The sequence below is a fragment of the Arachis ipaensis genome, chromosome B09 (genome assembly GCF_000816755.2).
Source record: "Arachis ipaensis cultivar K30076 chromosome B09, Araip1.1, whole genome shotgun sequence".
In the NCBI taxonomy this organism is placed as follows: Eukaryota; Viridiplantae; Streptophyta; class Magnoliopsida; order Fabales; family Fabaceae; genus Arachis; species Arachis ipaensis.
In genome coordinates, this window is record NC_029793.2 from 140,788,102 (window position 1) to 140,802,151 (window position 14,050).

A 14,050-nucleotide genomic window follows, 5' to 3' on the forward strand; every position below is an offset into this window, starting at 1 on the left:
ATATAAATTATTTTTTTCTATTTTTTATGGTTATATATCTATGTTGTGTATAAAATTTTATATTTTTCCATAACACTCCGTCCTATGCAGTTTGCTTTCGTTGAGAGTCGAACTCAAGACCTCCCGCTTACTAAACGGGTGTTCTAACCAACTGAGCTACGAAAGCACATGTGTTACTATGGTAAGACACATTAGGCACGATTTACATTCAAAAACACAAAGCTCATGATCATAGAAAATTTATGTGCTAAAAGAGGTTATAAATGAACGAGAACAATGTATCGAGCCATAGTTAAGTTGAGGGTTTTGGGAAGATGGTTGAGAATGTGTTTTTGCTGGTTCATCACCGAGAAAAAAAATGGATGAAAATACAAGTGATGGTGTAATGTTCAATAATAAAAAGCAGGTCGAAATGCTAGTAACTCCTTCAACGAATTTAGAAGATTTATGAAATGGTATATTATAAAAGTAAATAAAATTACAATAAGAAGTAAATAAAATTTATATGAATAAAACTAAATAAAAAAATAAATGATTTATACACAACATAAATATAGTACAATAAAAGATAAAAAATATATAAACAAAAAAAATATATCATAAAAATTAATAAAGATAAAAATTTATACAAAAATATTATAAATCTAAAAATTCTTGATGAAAAAAAAAATTGGAACTAATATTAGTTTTATTATTTTTAGTACTCTCTTCTAATTTTGATTTTTATATTTTTTATTGTATTTTTTATTTATATGATAAATATTTTTTATATTTTTTATTTTTTTTAGTGTTCTAATTTTATATTTTCAAAGTACACTGTCACAGTAAATTTTAGAAAGTTAAATTTAACAGTGTTTGTAGAGTTTTCTAGAGTATTTGAGAATGCTCTAGATGGTTCCGGAACGTTCTAGAATGTCCTAGAAGGTCCTGAAATACTCTAGAAGGTTCTAGAATACTCTGGAAGACCATAGAGTATTCTAGAAGAGTGTGGATGTATATAGGAGTATAAAGAGTAGTATGGAAGAATCTAGAAGTATTTAGAAAGTTGTGGTATGATGGATATTTGTAAAGAAGGTTCTAGATGATTAATCTAGGCCGTTGATTAGATTTAATCCTAACCATCCATTGAGGAGGTGGATGGCTATAAATAGGAGGTGAGAGTTAGTGTGAGTATGTGTGAATCATTTGTAACCACACTTGAGTAATAAAGTGTTCTTTCCACCAAAACTTCAATTCTCTTGTGTTCTCTTGTGTTCTTAGCTTTCTTGCTAAGTGTTGAGGGTTAGGCTGACTTGGTCTTAGCTCAAGAGGTTGAGTAAGCCCGAGTGTCGGCATGGTAGCGTTGGAGTGTGTCCAAGGCCGTGACAATTTTGGTATCAGAGCCTGGTTCGAGAGGGAGCACAAGACGCTTGTGAGACGCTTGTGAGAATGGCTTCTAGTATCACCATGGAGTATGTTGAGTCTCAAAGGGGAAGGAATGCTATTCATTCTCAATGGGGAGGCAAGAATATCCGTTCTTCAAGTGAGCCTCGAGGTAAGGACTCTAACTTCTTAGAAGAGAGAGTTTTTGTGTTGGAGAATATTCTATCCTCTATGGATGAACGTTTCCAAAGGATAGAACATGATAAGGAGACCCTCGAGACTCACGTGTTAGGAGAACTATATGCTTTCAAAGAAAGCATGCTCCAAATTGAAGAGAAGCTTGAAAATTCCTTAAAGCTATTTGAGGAAGTTCGAGTTTGGTTCAAGGAGGCAAAATCTCGACCAACCATTATAAAGGAGACGACAAAGATTGATCTCCCCAAGCCAAAGGAGTTCAAGGGCGTAAGGGACGCTCGCAAGGTGGAGAACTTCCTATGGCAAATGGAGAGGTACTTCGAAGACCAAGGGGTGGTCGAAGAAGCAATAAAGGTACGCACTGCAGCTCTCTACCTTTCTGATAATGCTACTTTATGGTGGAGGAGAAAGTGCGTAGATATGGAAAAAGGGTACTTGCAACATAGCCACATGGAAAGATTTCAAAAGGGAACTGAAAAGACAATTATTCCCTGAGAATGTGGTTTATGAAGCAAGGAAGAAATTGAGGGGGTTGAAGCACAAGAGTACGATTAGCGATTACGTAAAGGAGTTTACTACTCTCACGCTTCAAATCCCCAACTTAGCATCAGAGGATGCATTGTTCTTCTTCATTGATGGACTCCAACCTTGGACAAAGCAAGAACTACAAAGAAGGAATGTTAAGGATGCCGATGAGGCCATCGTGGTGGTCGAATCACTCACTGAGTATCATAGGGGAGACTCTAAACCCAAGTCTTCCTCCAAGCCTAGTTCTGCTAAAGGTGGGGGAGACAAGAGAAAGAGTTTCTCAACCAAGAAGGAAGGAAAATACTCTTCAAAGAAAGAGTACGAAGAAAAGAAGAAGGCTTTCGTACCCAAAGGATGATGCTTCGTGTGTAAGGGACCATACCAAATGAAGGATTGTCCCAAGCTAGGGACTTTGGCATCTATCGCTGAGGAACGAGAAGCTCAAACTCAAGTAACTGAGTGTGTTAGATCTATCCAACACATAAATGCTGTGAAGGGCAAAGAGACAAGCACTGCATAAAAGAAAGGCTTGATGTATGTCAAAGCCTTTATCAATGAAAAACCTGTCATGGCTATGATCGACACTGGTGCTACGCACAACTTCATCACGCCTGATAAAGCAAATAGGCTTGGGTTGAAGATCACCGAAAAGAATGGTTGGTTCAAACCCGTGAATACCAAGGGTGAACCCCTTAAGGGAGTAGCAAAAGGGGTTGAGATGACTCTTGGTTCTTGGAAAGGCCTTGTGGATTTCTCAGTAGCACCCATGGACGATTTTAAAATAGTCATCGGGCTCAATTTGCAAAGGAAGGCAAATATAATACCTATGTCATACTACGACGTAGTATGCGTCATGGAGAAAGGGTCTCCATGCATGGTCCCTACAGTCTCTAAAGTTGACAAACCACTGATACTGTCTGTTATGCAAATCAAGAAAGGGTTCAAGAAGGGAGAGATTACATATTTGGCTCTATTACAAGAGGAGTCAACATCTGAAAGAGAAGACGTCCCTCCCAAAATCAAGAAAGTTCTTGAAGAAAATAAGGATGTGATGCCTCCCGAGTTGCCAAAACAACTACCACCTAGGAGGAAGCTGGATGACAAACCCCATTTGTAGGGTTTATCTTGTATTGATTTTTGGGGATTTTATCACCCTTTTACCCATATTTATTCAAGAAATAGCATGGTTTTGTATATTCTCCTTTAATTGTGCTTGAATGTGAAAACATGCTTTTTAGGACTCAAAATAGTCAAGATCTTTGGAAGCATCTTTGCCTAGGTGGCCATCTACTCCTTCACTTGAGTGGGTAAAATTCATCTCTATTAGCTTTATTGTCCCACTTGAGTATGGCTTGCTTGAAACGGATGGTCAACTTAGGATCCTTTGTGGGATGAAGCGTAAGCAAAAGATGTTTCGTGGTTGGCGTTGCAAATCAAGGCTCATTATGGTTGATGCATCAAACATGAGATATAAAGGTTGGAGTAGTGCTCAAATAGATGGGTCTAGGAAGATTGTTGGCCACTATATAGAGAATTCACCTTACTCACCACCCGGTTGGACTAATAATGATGATCAACCTCAAGACGGGTATGAAAACAAAGTGTGGGATCCCGGATTACAAGAAGAGGATCAACTTTGGGAGCCCCAAGCTTGTGAAGAACTCCATCAAGACTTGGCTCAATCCATGAAGAATCTTGGGGCACAATGGAGAACCAAGCATTGGTGGGAGTTCCAAGATGAATACAAGCACAAGCCACCTTGATGAGGAGCTCCCCATAAGTCCAACTTAAGGACAATAAACAAAAGTGCTAGGTGGGAGACAACCCACCATGGTAAAATCCTTTCATTTTCTCTTTTGTATATATTGGTAGAATTAGCTTAATTTCATGTTTTGTTTAGTTAGTTGAGTATGTTTGGTAGTTTAAGTATGTTAAATAAGGTTTTATGGTGTTTTGGTAGCTGTTTGGAGGTTTGGAATGCTTGGATTGGTGCAAAAATATAAAATTTTTTTTTTGAAAAAACAGAGCACCATCCACGCGTACGCGTACATGGCGTGTACGCGCACTTCCAGCATTTTCGACCATCCACGCGCGCGCGCCATGCGTGCGTACGCGCGGATTGAGAAGTTCCAACCTCCATACATTTTCCAGAGAGTTGTGCCTACGCCGCGCCAACGTTGTGCCTCTGGCACAAACCCCACTTGCGCACACGCGCACATGACGCGTACGCGCCACTCTCGAAATAAGCCAACGACGCGCGTGTGTGCATTATTCTTTTTCTATGATTGTAATCTTTGATTTGTTTGATTTTTTATGTCCATTATTTTGTGTATTCATGCATTTATGTGATTGAGGCCATCATTTCATTTAGCTCACTTACCCAAATAGCCTATCTTTTATCTTCCATTGTTAGCCAAGTTTGAGCCTACAATTAACCCACTTGTTCTTAATTTAGCACATTACAAGCCTTAAAGCGAAAAACAATAAATGTCCTTATTTGGATCTTTGATTAGCTTAGGCTAGAGTGTGTGTATCATTCAAGTGTGGGAACCTTGGGACATTGGGTGAATAAAAGGGTAGTTTTGTATTATTATTGTAAATATTAAGAATTGGGTACATGCTCATGTATTGATTAAATGTATAGACCTTATGCATTGGTACTCTTGTATATAGTTTGAAAGAAAGAAAAAATGAGAAAAACAAAAAAAAAATATGAAAAGTATAGAAAAAAATGGAAAAAGAAAGAAAACGAAAAAGAAAGAAATAAAAAAGGGGACAAAATGCCCCAAGGTGAAGCTCAATAAGATCAATGCATATGAGTTGTGAAATGAAAAGAAAATGCATGGGCACCAGTCTTGTTCCAAAAGAAGCATGATGGTTCATTGAGACTATGCATCGACTATCGAGCACTGAACAAGGTAACCATCAATAACAAATATCCCATTCCTTTGATAGCCGATTTGTTTGATCAACTAGGTAGAGCCAAGTGGTTCTCAAAGCTAGATTTGAGGTCAGGATATCACCAAGTGAGAATTGCCGATGGTGATGAGCCTAAGACCACGTGTGTCACGAGGTATGGATCGTATGAGTGGTTGGTGATGCCTTTTGGCTTGACCAACGCTCCTGCGACCTTCTGTACCTTGATGAATGAGATCTTTCGACCTTACCTTGATCGGTTTGTAGTGGTCTACTTGGATGACATTGTTGTCTATAGCAATACTTTGGAGGAACATGTAAAACACTTACAAACCGTGTTCAAGATCTTGCGAGAGAATAACCTATATGTGAAGAAGGAAAAGTGTTCTTTTGCAAGTCCACTTATTGGGACACATCATTAAAGGTGGAACTCTCTGCATGGATCAAGGAAAGGTGAAGGCTATCAAAGAGTGGGAGCCGCCAAACAAGGTATCTGAATTGAGGTCATTCCTTGGGTTGGCTAATTACTATCAGAGGTTTATCAAGGGATACTCCGCTAAGGCTGCACCATTAACTGATCTTCTCAAGAAGAATCACTCTTGGGAATGGTCAAAGGAGTGTCAAAAGGCCTTTGATGAGTTGAAGGCTGCTATCACAGAAAGACCAGTACTAGTACTACCCGACTACTCAAAGGTATTTGAAGTCCACACTGATGCTTCTGACTACGCTATTGAAGGAGTTCTGATGCAAGAAGGACATCCTATTGCCTTTGAGAGTCGCAAGTTGAATGATACAGAGAGGCGATACACTATCCAAGAGAAGGAGATGACCGCGGTGGTGCATTGTCTGAGAACTTGGCATCACTACTTGCTTGGTTCACACTTCATCGTCAAGACAGACAATGTGGCTACAAGCTACTTCCAAACTCAAAAGAAGTTAATCCCCAAACAAGCTAGGTGGCAAGACTTCTTGGTTGAGTTTGATTTCGAATTTGAATACAAGTCAGGCAAGACTAATGTGGTAGCAGATGCGCTGAGTCGCAAGGCTGAGTTGGCGGCCATTTCTATGGTGGAAGGAGATATTGTGCATACCATCAAGGAAGGGTTACATCACAACCCATTAGCCAAGAAGTTGGTGGAGTTGGCTAGAGAATATAAGACCAAAAGATTTTAGTTAGAAAACGACCTTCTCTACACAAAAGGGAGAAGACTATACGTTCCTAAATGGGAAAATCTGATAAGGAAGTTGGTAAGAGAATGCCACGACACCAAATGGGCTGGTCACCAAGGTCAGCGAAGGACCTTAGCACTCATTGAATCTTCTTATTATTGGCCTCAAATGAGAGATGAAGTGGAGAGCTATGTGAAGACTTGTCTTGTGTGCCAACAAGATAAGATTGAAGTATGCTACCTTTATACCTGTCCCTACTGACTGCACTGAAGCAGCACGGACTATGGACAGAGCTGTTCAAACTCCTTGGGTCGGAGCTCCATTTCTCAACAAGCTTCCATCCTCAAACCGATGGGTAGACTGAGAGAGTTTACTTGAGGCATTTTGTAAGCGCTAATCAGAAGGATTGGACAAAACTCCTAGACATTGCTCTGTTTCTTCCTCTTACGTCGACGCGGAACGTTCTAGGAGGTGATTATATATCTATGTTGTGTATAAAATTTTATATTTTTATATAACACTCCAACTTACGCAAATTTGCTTTCGTTGAGAGTCGAACTCAAGACCTCCCGCTTACTAAACGGGTGCTCTAACCAACTGAGCTACGAAAGCAGATGTGTCACTTATTTTTCAAAACATGATTCCAAGTAAATAAATTCTGAAAAATTTTACATAATGAAATTTGATTATACAAAATTTAATTTGCATATATTATTGTTTTGAAACCAATTTTTATAAAAACATAATTTCATATTAATAGAAAAATATATGACTTAGTTATTAGTTATGAAACATGAACACTTCGTTGAGTTGTCGTATCTATGTCGGACACATGTTGGATATGACACTCATTCTGACACGCGTGTCTGTATTCTGTCGCGTCTTAATAAAAAAATAAAAATACATGCTTGAACACATCTAAATACCATCAGATGTTAGTGTGTCCAGCTTTATTCTTGACATGTATTTTTTAAAATAGTTTAAAAATAATATATTATTATTTATTAAAAAATTATTTTATATTTTAATATCAATAAAATACATTATAATATATTTAAAAAATACTCAAAGAAGATGTTTGTGGAAAAACCAAACAAGCCCAATGTTACTAAGGAAAATACAGTCTCTTAGGAAAAAACAGTTACCCATTTATTTATAGTTTCTGAAATCAAAGGGTATTGCCAATTCGCCTATTTAGTATTTACATTGTGACCCGAACGCCCGCATAAATTTTCCTTTTTCTCTTTCCGAATCCCTCTTTTGTGCTCTGTTCCTGCGTTTTCGCCAATAACCCCTTTTAAAATTTTATTGCAAAGTCCCCCCTTTCTTACTTTTTCACATTTTTCATTAATCTTCCTCTGTTAATAATTAGTATCTTGCTGTTTTGTTTCTTTTTTTATTTTTCATTTGCTTTGATTTTTGTTTTCGTTGAATCTTCTATTTTTCGTCTTCTCCGAATTTTGGTTTATTGCGGTTCCTCCGATGCGTATCTGATCCCCTGATTTCCGTTCCCGAGCTACTCCAAGGTTTGTGATGTAAGGATTTGCTATGAACTAATTAGGGTTTTTGTCTTTCATTTTTGGTTGGATTTGTGTGAATTAAATCGTGTGGTTTGCTTTGTCAAGCAGCGTGTTCGAGAGATGATGGCCAACGAAGGAAGTAAGACCGAAACCTTAGCTGCAGAGTCCCATCTGTTCGAGGTAATCTATGAAGCTTGTCTCTCTCTAGTTAGAAACTACTAGGGATACTCAAATTTCATGTTACTCATTTTAGCATAAGCTTTAAATCCAATATTAATCATAACCTTGCTTCACCTATCTTTATTTATTTGTTTGTTTATTTTTATCTAAACTCTGATTCATATGTTGCTGAAAGCTTCGGTTTGTCATTTAATTTTCATTGTTTGATATGTGTTCTCTGGAGGAATTTGACCCTGTTAGGAAAAGACTGAAAGTTTGTACCAACTTTGGGGATCTCCTCTCTGTACTATCATATATGCTAATATTATAGTTGCAGATGATAAATAATAGTCATTGTTTCCTTGCCTGTAATTTTCTGTGTTGGAAATTATTTAGATTCAGAAATGGTTCAGTTTCTGTACGCTTTTACCAGTTTTTGCTAGGCATCTTGATTATCGGTTAGATGCATAACCCACCTCTCTTTCTTCTTTAGAATCGGCATATTGATGCAACACAACATCAGCCATCTTCATACACTGCACCTACGGCTGGATCAGAAGCTGCTTCATGGACTGTTCATAGCTCCACAACAAATGGAATTTACTCTAATCCACCCTACCAGTATAATCAGCATCCACAACCACCTGGACGAAGCATTCAAGAAGGCCAAAACGTATCGTCAGTTGCTGGTAATTCATCAAATTTGGGAACAGCTAATGTACCACAAGATTACAATGCATACGCATCATACCCAAGTTCTTCTAATCCATATGGTTATGGCAGTGCGGGATACTCAGGCTACTATAACAACTATCAGCAACAACCTAATCATACATATACACAGCCTGTAGGAGCATATCAAAACACAGGTGCTCCTTATCAGCCTATTTCCTCCTTTCAGAATACTGGGTCTTATGCTGGATCTGCAAGTTATTCAAGCACTTATTACAATCCTGGTGATTATCAGACAAATGGCGGTTACCAAAACAGTGGCGGTTATGGAAACCAAGCAACAGGGTGGAACAATGGAAGTTATTCAAGTTATTCTTCTCATTCTTATACAAATTACACACCAGATTCCACTGCCTCTTATAGTTCCAACACTGCAGCCCCTTCTGTGCAGTATCAACAACAATACAAGCAGTGGGCAGACTATTACAACCAAACAGAAGTCAGCTGTGCACCAGGGACAGAGAACTTATCTGTCCCAAGTTCATCTACTTTGTCATGCTCTATTCCTGAAGTTACTAGTAGTTATCCAACTCCAAATAGCCAGCCACCACAATCATATGCACCATATTGGAGGCAAGAGTCCAGCTCTTCTGCAATGCCTTCTTTTCAGGTTTGAATATTATTTTCAGGGAAAAGAAGTGTTGGGAAACCAATTATATTTATACATGTTGAACTGCTTTGGCTATTTTTTCCCCCTTTCTGTATTCTGATATATGCATTGATGTTAGGCTAGTTGTTGCGTCCCTATTATGATGAAATTTTGGTATATAGGATATCCAATATTGTGTGGCTTCCATCCCATAAAACGTAATTAACTTATTAACTTCTTGTTTGTTTGTTTTGGTGGTCAGCCTGCTGCTGTAAATAGTGGTGATCATGATGGTTACTGGAAACATGGGGGCCAAAGTTCTCAAATACACCACACTAATCCTATTCCCCCAAACTATCAAAGTCCTTTAGATTTAAATAATTCTTATGATAAATTTCAGGATCAGCCGATGACAGCTTCTTCTCAAGGGGCCAACTTACACCTTCCTCCTCCTCCTCCTCCTCCTTCTTATCCTCCTCCTGCTACTGCTCAACAGGTGAACCAGATGCCCATGCAAACTGCTCCATCTTTGGATACGAAACGGGTAAGTAAATTGCAGATTCCAACAAATCCTCGAATCGCTTCAAATTTGACATTCGGACAGCCCAAAACCGAAAAAGATAACTCTTCAAGCAGTCCAGCAGTAAAACCTGCTTATATTGCTGTCTCACTTCCAAAGCCACCTGAGAAAGTGGCATCTAATGATGCTGCTAACTCAATACTCAAGGTGAGAATTTAGAAATAATATCCAAATATTTATTTTTAATTTCTGTACAATGCATCCTAGAGTATTTCACCTGCCAATTTATACACTTCTATTTCATATATTACTAGTGAAAGGAATGTGAAGACAGAAAAAAAAAAAAAAAGCTTCAACATAACATCTTATTACATGCTGATGGAAACTAGTTATTTAAAGTTATTGTAGCTTAAATAGAGTACTGGATAAAAATGAAAAAAAATAATTAAGGTGAAGGAAAATAGTTTGAGGGTTAGGATTTCTCTCTAACTTGAGAATCAATCAAAATCAACAAAAGAACAAGAAAAACATATATGAAGCACATCTAGCCAATTCTGCAACATAACCATAGAGAAAGAAAACCCTTTGGAGTTTTTTGTTTTAGGTGCATTTTGAATGAACAGGATTGATTTTCCTAGAAATTGGTTTGCTGCATGTTTGGTTCATAACAACTCATAACTGCTACCACACGGTCATGGTTATGACTTTATGTGTTAAGTATAAGTAATTAAACTATTGTTGCTTGCAGCCTGGTATGTTTCCCAAGTCTTTGCGTGGCTATTGTGAGAGAGCTTTGGCTCGTTGTAAAGACGAAAAGCAAATGGCAGCATGTCAAGCTGTAATGAAAGAGGTGAGTTTTATTTCTTCAATGGAATTTGGAAGAAGTAAATATTTTAATGCATTATTCCTTTTAGCCAGTTACCTGTTGAAAAAAGTTGGCTTGTGACATAATTTCTGTTTGGTAGTTTGATTTTTTAATCTTACCTGGCTCATTAACTTTCTTCCAGATGATCACCAAGGCAACAGCTGATGGTACACTATATGCACGAAATTGGGATATGGAACCACTCTTCCCAATGCCAGATGCAGATAATGCCAATAAAGAGTATGTTGTCTCCAGTTTGGTTCTAGTTTTTGTATGTTTCACTCTCACTGATAAAACAAGAATTTCAATAACATTAGGTAAGAATATTAAAAAGAGAGAATGGTGGATCTTCATAATGGAAAAAAAAGAAAAAAAAAAAGAACTGACAAAAGAAAACACTGAAAGTGGAAAGCTTTCCTATCTCCTTTCTTTCGTATGTTGTCATGTGGTTCTCTTCTAATTATTATGTTTTTAGTTTCATGGAACATAATTTTTAACATTCTCGAATATTCATGCTTCATTATCATAACTTAATTATAACTTTAGCTTAAACCAGGTACCATTCATTTTTCTATAATTATGTATGCAGTCACATCCATCACTGGTGTTAGTGGAATTTGTGCTAATGTATTCCTCCTGTGTTTTATCCTTTGTTTTAGAATTGAGTCCTGTATCCATATTGTTTTGGCACCTGTGTCATGCCTTGTAAATGTGGATTATATGCATCCAAATGCCTGAATGTTGACGTGTCATAAATTCTAATGGCTATTATTATTTTTACAAGTAGTTGAGTCAGTGTTTTTATACTTTCTTATATCATTTCTTGCAGTGGTTCGCCATCTTCAACCAACGATTCTTCATTGCCAAAGTACAAAAGGAGTCCCAGGCGAACTAAAAGTAGGTGGGAACCATTACCAGAGGATAAGCCAGTCGATAATCCGGTGTTAGTCAGTAATGAAACTATCAAATACAGCAGTTGGTTACCAAATCAAAAGGACAGAAAGGTATTATTCATAGACTTAGTAAGAAATTTATAGGTTTTTGAAGGTCTGCTCCTGCACATTACTGTAACTTCACTTTTTAATTTTTATTGGAAAAAAAAGAATAATATGCATAATCACTTGCAATGGCTTTTGTTTTTTGGAATAGAAATGCTTCTCATTAATCACTTTGTGAATTAGAAATATGTGTCTATATAAGTAACAAAATTATATATGTATTTATATAAATGAAACATGCAGGTGGTAGCGGAGAACAACGAGAACAAGGAAGATGGTTTGAGGAATACTAAATTTTCTCCATTCTTTCAGAGAACATCAAACAAGACACCCCAAAGGGCATTTAAGAAGCAACGCCTTGCTGATGCTTCTGAAAATGGCGATGCATCCAGTGATAGTGATAAAGAACAAAGGTTGACACAATATTATTCTGCTGCAATGGCTTTTAGAGACTCCCCAGAGGAAAGGAAGAGACGTGAAAATCGTTCTAAACGTTTCGATTTAGGGCAAGGGCATCGATCAGAAAATAATCACTTCAGGAAAAGAAATGCTGGAGCTGGAAACTTGTATAATAGAAGGGCTAGTGCCATAGTGTTGAGCAAAGCCTTTGAAGATGGTGTTAGCAAAGCTGTTGAGGATATTGATTGGGATGCCCTTACTGTAAAGGGTACTTGCCAAGAAATTGAGAAGCGTTATCTGCGATTAACTTCTGCACCAGACCCTGCCACTGTATAGTTTCTTTGTCTTATGAATTTAAATGGCACACTGCTTCCTTTTGCTGGCTTCCCTTCTCCACTTTAGTCATTAATCTTCGATTAAATTTTATTGAACTTGCAGGTAAGACCTGAAGAGGTCCTTGAAAAGGCACTATTGATGGTTCAAAATTCCCAAAAGAATTACCTTTATAAATGTGACCAGTTAAAGTCAATTCGCCAAGACCTTACTGTGCAACGAATACGCAATCATCTAACAGTCAAGGTACTATTCAGTCTAGATATCTTCTACTGGATCACGTCAAATATCTTTGGCTATCCTACTAGTCATTTGTTCTGGAAATTTTTAAATTTGGTTTCTTTTCGCTCTCAAATAGCTCATGCCTTCTATTTTATTTTAACTGGTTATTCTAGGTACCTTATGTTTCCATCTTTACTGCTCTCGCTAACTCTAAATAATGTTTCAGGTGTATGAAACACATGCCCGGTTGGCACTGGAGTTTGGGGACCTCCCTGAGTATAATCAGGTTAGTGTTGGATTCTTAATTTTAAATCAGGGAGCTAAGTATAACCATTCTTAGGTAGAATTTCTTTTGATCAAGAAATAGGAGTTTTTTATTATAAGAATTGTGGAATTATTCAGTATTGAATTATTAATTACCAAGTGCAAAGCCTTGTTCCTTTTGTGCCATGTTATTTTATTTGTTGAATCCGAAGCAAGTTGATTGGATTTGTGTGGTTTCAGTGCCAGTCTCAGTTGAAAACTCTGTATGCTGAAGGGATTGAAGGGTCCTATATGGAATTTGCTGCTTACAACTTGCTGTGTGTTATAATGCATGCAAATAATAACAGAGATCTCCTATCATCAATGTCAAGGTTAGCCCACATTTTTAATAATTTCCATGTTGAAATTGTCGAGGAGTACATCAGATTTTGGATGTCTAATATTTGTCGATGTCAGGTTATCCGAGGAAGCAAAAAAGGATGAAGCTGTAAAACATGCCCTTGCTGTTCGTGCAGCTGTAACCTCTGGAAATTATGTTACTTTCTTCAGACTATACAAAGCAGCTCCTAACTTGAACACCTGCCTTATGGGTGAGCATTTTAGATTAACTTGTTTTCATTTGCAGCTTTTTGGCAACTTATTATGAAGAATTAAGAGTTTCACACTAATGTGATTTTTTATTTTCAATCTAACTTCCGCAGATCTTTATGTTGAGAAGATGCGTTTTAAAGCTGTGACCTGCATGTGCCGGTCATATCGCCCAACTGTGCCTGTTTCATATATCTCTCAGGTTCTTGGATTCTCAAATGTAGTGCCAACAAATGGAATAAGCGATGATAAAGACACGGATGCTTTGGAAGAGTGCTCAGAATGGTTGAAAGCACACGGTGCAAACATAATTGCGGATAACAATGGTGACATGGTAGTTGATACAAAAGTATGTGTCTGATCTCTATCTTTTGTTCCCTGTCCATGTCATGAGTTTTGTTGCTATCCTGAAATAGTTATCAATACGAGCTTATAGAATTTTTATTTGCTGAAATATCACTCATCTTTATCTGATCATGCTGTTACTAAGCTATCTGGCTGCTGGTTCTTTTATAGATACAAGATATTGACATGCACAGTATGATTTCTTCCTACTGACACTTCAAGGAATGTTTAATGTGCAGGTTTCATCAACTAGTCTATTCGTTCCAGAGCCGGAGGATGCCGTGGCTCACGGTGACACTAATCTTGCCGTCAATGACTTTTTTGCACGCCCACCCTTATAGCCAA

At 37.6% G+C, this 14,050-nt stretch overlaps 1 protein-coding gene and 2 non-coding genes across 8 annotated transcripts; 1 reads left to right on the forward strand and 2 right to left on the reverse strand.

Annotated features, from left to right (window-relative positions):
* On the reverse strand, window positions 93-166 carry TRNAT-AGU. Its single transcript has one exon. It is a non-coding gene; the product is annotated as a tRNA-Thr (tRNA).
* On the reverse strand, window positions 6,710-6,783 carry TRNAT-AGU. Its single transcript has one exon. It is a non-coding gene; the product is annotated as a tRNA-Thr (tRNA).
* Window positions 7,337-14,050, forward strand: LOC107617552 (SAC3 family protein A). Of its 6 annotated transcripts, none has more exons than XM_016319326.2 (14): window positions 7,337-7,697; window positions 7,800-7,871; window positions 8,344-9,192; window positions 9,434-9,898; window positions 10,440-10,541; window positions 10,699-10,796; window positions 11,386-11,560; window positions 11,798-12,283; window positions 12,392-12,532; window positions 12,735-12,794; window positions 13,013-13,143; window positions 13,229-13,362; window positions 13,474-13,709; window positions 13,945-14,050. In XM_016319326.2, exons 2-14 carry the CDS (start codon window positions 7,812-7,814, stop codon window positions 14,044-14,046), a joined length of 3,039 nt encoding a protein of 1,012 aa, XP_016174812.1. In that variant the 5' UTR covers window positions 7,337-7,697; window positions 7,800-7,811; the 3' UTR covers window positions 14,047-14,050. The 6 variants fall into 6 exon arrangements, with proteins under 6 accessions (XP_016174812.1, XP_016174815.1, XP_020966560.1 ...); XM_016319329.2 differs by having other exon boundaries at window positions 11,867-12,283; XM_021110901.1 differs by having other exon boundaries at window positions 9,572-9,898.